At 37.6% G+C, this 11360-nt stretch overlaps 1 protein-coding gene across 1 annotated transcript; it reads left to right on the forward strand.

Moving 5' to 3' along the window:
- The first annotated feature begins 5 nt into the window (after positions 1-5).
- On the forward strand, positions 6-11173 carry GTPBP6 (GTP binding protein 6). Its single transcript, XM_014891738.2, has 10 exons — positions 6-339; positions 3111-3248; positions 3570-3640; positions 5162-5292; positions 5992-6062; positions 6513-6671; positions 8027-8235; positions 9562-9710; positions 10021-10173; positions 10465-11173. The coding sequence occupies exons 1-10, from the start codon at positions 6-8 to the stop codon at positions 10604-10606; spliced, it is 1557 nt and encodes a 518-aa protein (XP_014747224.1). The 3' UTR covers positions 10607-11173.
- The last annotated feature ends 187 nt before the right edge of the window (positions 11174-11360 follow it).

Below are 11360 nucleotides of genomic sequence, written 5' to 3' on the forward strand. Positions count from 1 at the left end.
TACCGATGGGCCCCGGCCGCCTCTCGTGGTCGCTGCTGCTGCGCTGCCGGCGGGCGGCGGCTGCTCTGGGCGCGCCCCGGTGCCGCCCGCTGCCCGCCCGCCCGCTCAGCGCCGCCGCCCCGCTCCGGGCCCCGCTGCGCCCGCCGGGCACGGGCGGCGGAGCGCCGGGGAACGGGGCGGCGGGCGCCGGCGGGGATGAGGAAGGAGAAGAGGAGGATGAGGCGGCGCTGGAGGAGCTGCTGGGCCCGTCTCCGCTGGCCCCGGGGCCCGGCGCCCAGCGCATTGCCATCGTGCACCCCGCGGTCAAGTGGGGCCCGCAGAAGTCGCCGCTCACCACGGGTGCGGGGCTCGGGGGGCGGGCGGGCTCCCGGAGCGCTGGGAGGGAATGCACCCAGGGGTTGGGAATGGACTGCCCTGGGAGATGGTGGAGTCACTGTTCCTGCACGTGTGTGAGGAAAGACTGATAGTAGCACTTACATTGATAGTATTGGCATGTTGGTGTTCGGTGACAGGTTGGACTCGATGAGCTCAGAGATCTTTTCCAGCCTAGTTGATGCTGTGGCTGTGCCGCTAGAGCACAGCTGGACCCGCTATCACCGCGGTAAAACCGCGACACAAGGCTTGCGAAGGACGAGCTTGGATGGAAGGTCTCGGTCGCTCTTTCCTTCTTTGACAACTTTTTAAAAGACAAGGAGCTGTTAGTGAGTGTTGGCAGGTCTGTGCTTTGACTTGCAAACCGTGCTAATTGTATTTTGAATGTCTCAGTGCAGGTTGGTCAGGGAAGCAGTCGGGTGTCCCCCTTATTATCACAATGTTAATTGTTGTCACCCCTCAACTGTGCTGCCTGCCCAGGTGGGCTGGAGTCCTCTGGCCTTAGGCTTGCCCCGAAGTTGGCTGAAGAGCAGCAATACTCTCCTGTCCAAAAACGAGAGTGCAGTGAAGATAGAAGTCTTGCATAAATCCTCTCGGGGACTTACGTGCTTTTATGCAATGACTTAGTGATGCAGTTACCAATAATTTCACTGTAAGGACTATTTCTAGGACTACTATTAGATTTCTCTTAGAAATCGTTGTAACTAGCTGATACATAAGCATTAATCACACACAATTAAGATACACTATGAACTTGATGCTTCTCTTTGAACACTTCTCTAATTAAAAGGCTGCAATGTAAAGGATTAAACTCTCTTGTAAGTTAGCTTTTTATGCATAGAATCATAGAATGGTTTGGCTTGGAGTGAGCCTTTAATGGTCATCTAGTGTGACACCCCCCTGCAATGAGCCAGGACATCTTCCACTGGACCAGATTGTTCAGAGTCCTGTCTAATCTGGCCTTGAATGTTCACAGGAAATGTTTACAGGACCACCACCTCTCTGAACAATCTGTTCCAGTGTTTCACCACTCTCATTATAAAAAACCTCTTCTTTATATTAAATCTTAATCAAATCTCTTGGTTTAAAACCACTGCTCTGTTTTACTGCAGCAGGTCCTGCTAAACAGCCTGTCCCCATCTTCCTTATAAGCCCCTTTTATCTACTAAAAGACTGTAAAAAGGTCTTCCCAGAAGCCTTCTCCAAGCTGGACAGCACCAATTCTCCCAGGCTTTTCTCATAGGAGAGGTTCCACCTGTCTGATCATCTTTGTGGCACTCCTCTGGACCTGCTCCAACAGCTCCATGTCCTCCCTGTGCTCAGGACCCCAGAGCTGGAGCCAGCCCTGCAGGTGGGGTCACACCGAGCAGAGCAGAGCAGAGGGGCAGAATCCCCTCCCTGCCCCTGCTGCCCACACTGCTTTGGATGCAGCCCAGGACACGTTTGGTCTGTGGGCTGCGAGCACAGAGTGCTGGGTCATGTCCAGCTTCTTGTCCACCAACACCCCCACGTCCTTCTCAGCAGGGCTGCTCTCCACCTGTCCATCCCCCAGCCTGTATCAATATACTGGGGCATTGCCCTGACCCAGAAGCAGGACCTTGCACTTGCTGATCCTCACTGGTTTCTGTGGGCCCACTTGTTAAGCCTGTCCATGTCCTTCTGGATGGCAAGAGACAGTTTATGTATATTTACTCTTTCATTCTAATTTATTACGTGATGAACCTTAATCTTGTTTAGTTTTATTAGTGCTGGTAATTCTAACAAATTGTCACTTTGCATAATAAAGTTTTTTACCTTTTCAGAATTGATATGGCATAATTTTACAACTAAAAAGTAGGTAAAATATGAAAGCACCTTTCTGTCCAAACATACAGAAAAATAGCAATGGTCCTTTTCCATTTATTTAGGCCCTCCAGATGAAGAGCCTGAAGTCTGAACAAATGTTTTGGAGTTTTTGAAGCACCATAGATACAGCAGGAAATCTGTGTATTTTACGAGAAAAGTGAACAATATGAGGAAAAAGTGGATCATGATTATCTTTAAAAATATGTTACTTTTTGTGCCAATGTCAACTATTTCATATATAAATTGTGTTTTGCTGTCTAGAGAAACTTGACAAATTTGTTCTGAAAAGTTTGGCATATCAAGACTAGAATTGCTGATCTGATATTCTTGTGTAATCTTTGTGGTTTCACAAAGTCCTCAGAAAACATTGTTTTGCAGCGTAGATGTTAAAAACTCAAAAGTAATTGATGAACCAGAATACAGGATTCAAATCTGCTGGTTTTAGCAAGGCACAAACTGGTTCGGGCCCCTTATGAATAAATGGCTGTGAAGTTAGCAGCAGGATATGCTGTATTAGTAATTCCCAAATTGTTGCTGTAAAATACCAAAGTGTTAACAGGTTTTCCGGCTAGTTATTCATTTCGCTTGTTGAGGAGAAAAGCTTAATGATTTATTTATTGACAATGCAATAAAAAATCCTCCAAAGCCAACAACTAGAGAAGTAATTTATACTGTCAGAAAAATGCGTTGTGTGATAAAATTGCATCAGACTGTTCAATTACTCTCATTAGAGGTAAGACACTTCATTCCTTGTGCTAGAGGTTAAAAGAATTTCAGTGTAGCTTAGTCATTCCATGTTCATGCATGTACTGTAGTTATTGAGATCTGAGCAGAGTTATGAGGCTCCATTGTAATATTTATTTCTTTTTTCTATTATTGTTATGTTCCTGTAGCTGAATTACAGATTGCAGAAGCCGTTGCTCTTGTAGACACTCTTCAGAACTGGACAGTTTTAGATAAAACAATTCTTCGTACAAGAAATCCCAACAAGAAGTTTGTTTTTGGCAAAGGAAACTTTCAGGTTTTGACAGGTAAGGACTGAGATCTTTCAGCACTGCATCACTCTAAAAGGAAGACTTTTGCAGCAAATACAGAATAGACATAACCCCTGGTCACTGAAAATGTGTGAGGCAACTTAGTCCATAACTTTATGTGATTGACATAAGTGAAACTGATTCTGTACTTGGCACATTAGTAAATTAACAATTACAATTGCTCTATGAACAAAGAATATGGTGCCATTTGATGTTTTATGAGTATTCTGCTCAGTGCAAAATGCTTTATAGTCTGGGCATTTTACAAAGAGAATTGACATTTAACACTCTATTTTGCCATCATTATCCATCTTTTAGAAAAGATTAAAAAATTGCCCCATCTGACAGCTGTCTTCTTGAATGTGGAAAGAATATCTTCACTAACAAAGGTAACTAAATATAATATCAAATCATATTCTTTGCATCAGTATTGTTTGGAAGCTATTGATGTTAGGAGAAGTGGTCAGTTAAGATCCTGATTTCGCAAATGTTAATATATGAAGCAGCAAGACTGAGTTTTGTTGAAAAGAATTGGACAAATCCCATTGCATTTGTCCAGTTTTTACATGTATCCAGCTCTTGGGCATGAAATTTTCCAGCAGCTTAGTATAATTTATTATAGACTCTGCTTCCACATTTGACACTGCCCCTATTTAAAATGTTGAAAAAGTTATTCAAGATGGTTTTTGCAAAACGATGTTGTTAACACAGCTTTTATTATGAAGAATGACAACACTTTGGATTAGCTCTATGTTCAAGTTTCTATATTTATAATGGATAACATATTTTTTCCCTATGCTGTGGATGCTGAATTGTATTTTGAATATGAGGTGTAAATTCAGAGCAAGCTTATAGTTGAAGGTTTCAAATACTTCAACCTTCTTTCCTAACCCTTAAAAAGAAGCATGGAGGGATGCAGCATACTTCAGTATTTTAACATTGGCAGTAAAACAACTGGTACATGAGCTACAGATACTCTTGGACAAACTGAAATAAAAATTTTCCTGGGTTTTTATTATGTGCAGCATCATGTGGGGTGTACAGTGTACACAAACTCTGCAAGCAAACATTAATGCTTTGCTGGTAGTTCTGAATGCATTCCCTGATTATAAAATGAAGAGATGACAAATATCTAACAGATGGTTATTCACGTGTTTCCATTTGTTGATGAAAGGGAAGATGAAAATGTTACATTTCAATTTCCTAGTTTTTAGGAAAACTGTTTTACAGTATGAGTGCTTTTAGTACTAGATTTGCTAAAATTGTTTTATTTTCACAAATATAGATCTTAAGAACAATTAAACAGGTTCAAGAAAGTGTTTGAGAACATGTATACAAGCATTCTGGATTTTAGAGATGACATAAGGGAGTTACTGCATGTTTTAAGTGTCTTTTGCTGAATTAGAGTAAGGATAAGGGATTTGGGTTGGTTGGGAGTTTATGAAGTATTTCATTAAAAGCTTGCTATTAATTAGTTTCTCTGCATTCCTCTCTATTTGTTTGCAAGTTTTAGTAATCTTTTTTTCCTTCCTATGTTATCCCTAGCCTTTCCCATTCCAGTATTTCATAATTATTTTTTACAAGGATTTAACCACTGACATTCTTGATTCTGACATATGCTGTAAGACTTGTTGCAAGAATCCATAAAGGGCAGTGGAAGGATTCTCGCTGAATTTGATGAGCCTGGACATGAAGTTCTACTTTCTAAACTCTCTTCAACTCCTCTCTTTCTGGTCAACCAAATTTTGACTTTGCATGCTCATAATGATCGCCCATCCATTTCAGTGGAATCCTGAGATCCTCTGAGTTCAAGTGTCCATCAGCTAACTAACTGTACTTGCTGTGTAGGAATTGATAGTGATACTGTGATACAGAAGACATCTCAATTATTTTATCTTACATGACTAAAGAAAGAACTAGAAGATGCCTGGGGCGTGCAAGTCTTTGACAGATACACCGTGGTGCTTCACATTTTTCGCTGTAATGCCCGGACAAAAGAAGCAAAACTGCAGGTAGCATTGGCTGAAATTCCACTTCTCAGGTACCTCAGGCTATGCAAATCACATACTCATATCTACATGTTTTAGTGACTGTTTCTTTACAGTAACAAAACCCAGCAATATCTACTGTAAAGAAAAAATACATAGGGTATTTAATGATTGATTAGAGCACAGAATTGTTTACTATAACATCACTATTTTAAGCTTCTGCAGTGCTGCCAATGTGTTCAATAATCTTAGAAAATGTCTTTTTTTCATGAAAAGTTCCCGGTTCTTTCTTGTGTCTAAGACACAAGATGAATTACAAGAATATGTAGGAATTGGATATGTATATCCCATATAAAAATTTGTTGAGTTTAAAAAGGGAAAGTATAAACAAGAAAGATTAATTTGTATTTAAATTTTCTACATTTCTGCATTATGTGGCATAGAAATATGTACATGGCAGTTGGTGTGAGTTATATAGATGTTTAAGAGGTATATTTGGCTCTCTGAAATTTCAGAATAGCAATTATAATTTACCAAGAGAGCTGTATGCTTTTTCAAGCTACAGTTGAGCCAGAAGAATCTGGATTTTTTTCTCCAGGCTTCTTGCCATGGGCAGGTTTTATTTACAACTCAGTCATTTAGTGGTTTTATTTGTACTATCAGAATACCATTACGGCTTCACAATTTTTAGGTATTTTGGTGTAACTGGATTAAAGAAAATTGCTTCTAATTACCTGTTACTCTGCTGCCAGGTCAAATCTGAAAAACGAGGCATCTCAGCGAGATCAGCAGAGAGGTGGTTCAAGATACATCATGGGCTCAGGTAAAGTCTAAATATTCTCATGAATTAGAGGATTTTTTTTTCTCCATAGCTTTTAAACTAGTTTAGTTGCATCATATTTTATTTGGAGGAGGTCAGGAGGAAAAACAGTGTTCTGCATCTAATTAAACGAATGTACAGAAATGTTTTGGCAAGTAAGTTAAATAATAAGGTTTGGGTCTGTACTGGTCAAGTTTTTTGGTCAGTTAGTGGTCAAGGATAAACTATTTGCTTGCCACAGGGATTTTTCATAAATGTACATGGATATTTTAGAGTGGTTAGCATATGTGTTATAACTACTAAATCACTTTCTTAGGCAAGAATTCGTGGGTTTAGTGGCTTATTTTTAACTTCACAGGCACGAGTGCTAACTCAATTGATTTCCATATACATCACTTGCTTTACAGTTTCTCTTGTAAACTATTCTGCCAATTACTTATTTGTATTTTTCAGGGGAAACATTTCTAGAAACACAGAATCGTGTCTTGAAAGAAAGAGAACTTAAAATTAGGAATGCCCTGGAGAAACTAAGGAGAAAAAGGGCTTTACTTAGGACTCAGCGCAAGAAATGCGAGTTCCCGATAGTCTCAGTAATGGGCTATACGAACTGTGGTAAGCAAAACCTCCTGAAATCATAACACAAAAGAGCTTATATTGTCTCATTTTTAATTAGAAACTCTAGCCAGATTCTCATCTGTGTGTGTATAGGCTTCATATTTTAATCAGTTTTTTAAATTGTGTAATGAATATTTGTCAGTTAGGATGTAGTTAGGAAAGCAAAGTAAGCTGCTTGGTTTTTTCAGTCTCAAAGACATGCTTTGGAGAAAAGCCTAGCACCTATTGTGCCAAAAAGATTTTATATATAGTGCTGAAGACTGCACTGTTAATGTCCCTTTGTATGAATCTCTACTACTTGATCAGAATGTGTACATTAAAGTACATGGGTGTTCAGATCACCATGAAGACTTGAGGTATAGGAAGACAATTGAGAGTTGGCTATTGATCTGAGAAACCTGCTTAAGGAGCACTGTAGCTTTTCATGGCTTATATGTAGCATTCTGAGATGTGTTCCTAGGAGAATATAAATAAAGCTAATGGGGTTTTTTCTACTTTTTTTTGTTTCGTTCATTTTTTTAGCTTACACAAGTGAATTGTTACTCAAGGCATAAATAGACTTTTCACTGGACACTTTTTTCAGGTGGATTATCTTAAGACAATTTCATTTTCTTATTCAACTTCTTTAAAGAAACAAACCTATCTTGCACTAATTATGTTATGACTTGTACACTCAAAGATTTGGATTATACTGTATGTTTTTCTTTAATGTCATACTCCATACTTTTCAAACTGAAGATTCAAATATATAGATAGATATAAAACAGTTTTGTACACACATAATTGAAATACTTTAATTAGGCTATTTACTGAGCACTTTAATGACTAATTATGTGAAATATTCATTGAGTCAAATAAATGTCTCTAGTATTATGTTAATGAGGAAATGCTTGATAAAGGCCTCAGCCTAATAAGGTATATATTATTAGCACTTCTCTATATTTTTTTATTTAGCAAGTAAATTATTTCATTTGACAACAGAAGCACAGAGGAGTGTGTAAGTGCATGCTTCCTAATGCTGTCATGCCAGTGCTCCTCAGAGAGTCTTACAGGTGAGAGATGTGGGTAGGTCACTTTGCAGGTAGAATCAGTCTTTGATCATCTTGTGATTTCACAGCACAGTTGTAGATACCAGTATGTGATTACATATGTGACCTGAAAACCAATTCCAAATTATAAAATGTAAGACTGTCTTTGGATATCCTAACGTGATGTAGATAACTGATCACGAGCTACAATTAAACAACCCAGGTATAAAAATATATGTTACATCATTCATTTCACCTGAGCCTTGCAAATTAAATTTTAATTGGAACAAGCCATTAAAATCTTGTCCTTTTTTATTTAATTAGGAAAAACTACTTTGATCAAAGCCTTGACTGGGGAAGCAGGACTTCAACCCAGGGATCAGCTGTTTGCCACTCTGGATATTACAGCCCATGCTGGCTATCTGCCCTCACATATGGCAGTTATTTATGTTGACACCATTGGGTTTCTGACTGATCTTCCACATAATCTGGTTGAGTCATTTTCAGCTACACTAGAAGAAGTGGCTTACTCAGTAAGTATAAAAAAATTGAGAAATCAAATTAATTTCCTTTTAGATAATCCTCATCCCTTCAAAGCAGGGGAAGTTAATTGACCTGCTGTTCTTAGCAAAGTATCTGGCTGACTATAGTAAACTCCTGAGATGATAATGATGTAAATATCATAAAATATCTTAATTTTCTGATACTTTATTTATGCAGAACATACAGCTATGAAGGGATTTCAGAAAGGGCTTATTTCGAGTCTATGTATCCATCTCCATGATACTTAAACTAGATAAAGCAGATTTTTCTGATAAAATATCTGAACAGTGCATCCAAGTGAGTCAAGGCTAGCTTTCCTGGAAGTTAAAAATGAAGTAAAGTACCTGAAATTACCTGGTTTTAACTTAAGGTTTCCTTTAGAACTACAAGTGAGTAATTGTGATGTGATGCAGGCAGCATGTAATAAATAAGAATATACTTCAGCAATTATTTTCTCATTAAAGTTGTTTTCTTGTGCTATAATGAACTGTAAAGCTGCATACATACACACAGACATTCAAACAAAATTCTTGTATTATGAAAGGTAATGAAATTCAGTGGTAGCTAGATCACAGAATGCTGCTGAAGATTAGACTTCACCATGTAATTGCAGGGCTTTCAAAATTTGGCTGAAACAGTTGTGTTTGTCACTTACTTCTAATTATTTTTTGAAAGTCTTAAGCAATGTCTTGAGCAAAGATGATGAAACAATTTCAATGCAAAAGTTGAGTTGGTTGCTTGGTTTTTATCATGACAAACATCATATATATCCTTGAAACTGGTAATTTTTGTATAAAGCTTTTTAGTGAAGCATCAGTAATAGTATCCCGGGAGCTAAGCATAAGGATAATCTATATTTTGAATGTAAAAATAAAATTACAAGTTACATGGAGGTTTTTTTCCCTTTGTTTTTGAAAGTTTTGCAGCCACTACTCTTCTAAAAGTTTTTTTTTAGAGATTGCTCTTTTTAGTCTGTTTTTGAAGCCTTACTGTTACAAAGCCTTGGCTTTGAAGAAAATGGATCAGTTATTATTTGAAATCTGATTCTGTAACTAGCTTGATTGACAGCATTTGCTTCAGGTTTGTGGGAGGCAATTTGTACTCACTAGAGGTGGAAGACTAAGCTGCCACAGATTTTCTTCCATCATGATCTAAGAAACAGTAATTTAATACTGTTTTAGTAGTTAATTTTAGAGTGCTAATCTGCCAGTGTATTATCAAATAGATAGGAAAGTCTTTACCATTTTTGCATTGCTAATTCATGTAATACTGTCTCTACAACCTGGTAACAGGTGTTGTATATTGATCTTTGCTAGGATCTGATAGTTCATGTGAGGGATATTACTCATCCAGAAACGACCCTCCAGAAAGCAACTGTTCTGTCAGTACTGAGAAATCTTAATCTTCCTAGCCATTTACTGGACTCAATGATAGAAGTTCATAACAAAGTGGATTTGATTGAAAGGTAAGCAAGAGATGCTAAGTGTACTTAAACATTTCTTATATTCTGGAAGATTTTTAATTCTTAGTCTCAAAAAGAGATCACACACTTCAGAATATATTTAATAGTGTATCTCAGTCTTTTACATATGTAGCTATGGTCTGAAAAAGAATTAATAATCTTTTAATTACAAAAGAAATCACTTGAGTCATACAAGAAGTGGCCTCTGTAAAAGGTGTCAGTACAAAGTAACCCAGTTAAATTGCCCGTGCTTGGAATATTTTCACAATCTAATCTTCATGAACGAATGTGCTAGCAATTAATTTTCTTTCAGGTATAAACCCGCTGAAGAAAATGCTTTAGCTGTTTCTGCTTTGCATGGGCATGGTTTAGAAGAACTGAAACAAGAAATAGAGAAAAAAATATTGACAGCAACAGGGAAGAAGATTCTAACAGTTAACATCAACTTAGAGGGACCTCAGCTAAGGTAAATAATTCTGAATCATATGAAGGACTTGAACAAATATGAAACACTTAATCAACACTTCATGTCTTAAACTTTTCAAATCATATGATACTGATTTTAACCTGCATTAAGAATAATAGAAATAATTATCAATGTTTTGCGACCTATTGACATAAAATAGCCCCATTAGAAAAGTGAAGCACTTAATCTTTTAAAGTGTTGCCTAGGTAGGAGCCTTCTATCTAGACCAAAGATCACATTTTGTGCCTTGTGTTATACTTTTAAGATGCTAATAAGCTTTTACATTTACAGTTGGCTGTACAAAGAAGCAACGGTTCAGGAAGTAGATGTCATGCCTGAAGAGGGCACAGCCAGGGTGAAGGTGATAATCGGCAATTCTGCTTTTGGCAGATACAAAAACCTCTTTCCCAGCAGTAAGATTTTCATATCATGAAACTGAATCCTGTTCTAGGAGAAGAAACTGATCTCCTCGAGAGGATGTGAAATGAAGTGAATGACCTTTTAGTCTCACTGCTGAATAGTTTATTTTTCTTCCTCACGTGATGTTTTTGGCGCATTTTAGAAATGGACGCTGTTTCAGAAGACTTCTGTATGGAAACAATGAGAGCTTTGAGCTTAATTTTGTCAGCAAGTACCAGGACAGCACTAAATTTTTTATGTTAAACCTGTTTCTGGCTATAAGCTGAGGACCTCAAACACATGGAATGGCATCTGACTTAACCTTCAGAAAAGTACCAAGTTTCTTATATCATATAAATAAAGCCTTTTATTGCCTTTTTCAGAAGAAAATAGTATTTATTATAGTTAAGATGTTTCAGATGGTCTTTGGAAAATGAGAGTTAGTGAACAAAATGTTGGTTGTATATAAATAGTAAAGATAAACGTGCTCAAGCAGAATGCATGAATATAAGTAAAAATAACTGCCATGTCTTATTGCAGTGAAGAAAAAAAAATCAGTTAAGGCATAAATAAAGTTAGCTGTGAACATCTTTTGCCCATACAGTTTTCTTGCCTACATTAATTTATTCACAATACCTATTACTATGTCAGTTCTTGGAGAAAACATTTAAGGTACTGCAAACTTTTTCACAGAGGAAAACAAAAGGAAAAAAAACGACAACAGATTAATTTCTTAAATTATTAATTACTACTGAGAACCAATGAAACAATATCACAGAAAGGAGAAA

This window comes from Sturnus vulgaris, chromosome 2, assembly GCF_052056855.1.
Source record: "Sturnus vulgaris isolate bStuVul1 chromosome 2, bStuVul1.hap1, whole genome shotgun sequence".
NCBI lineage: Eukaryota > Metazoa > Chordata > Aves > Passeriformes > Sturnidae > Sturnus > Sturnus vulgaris.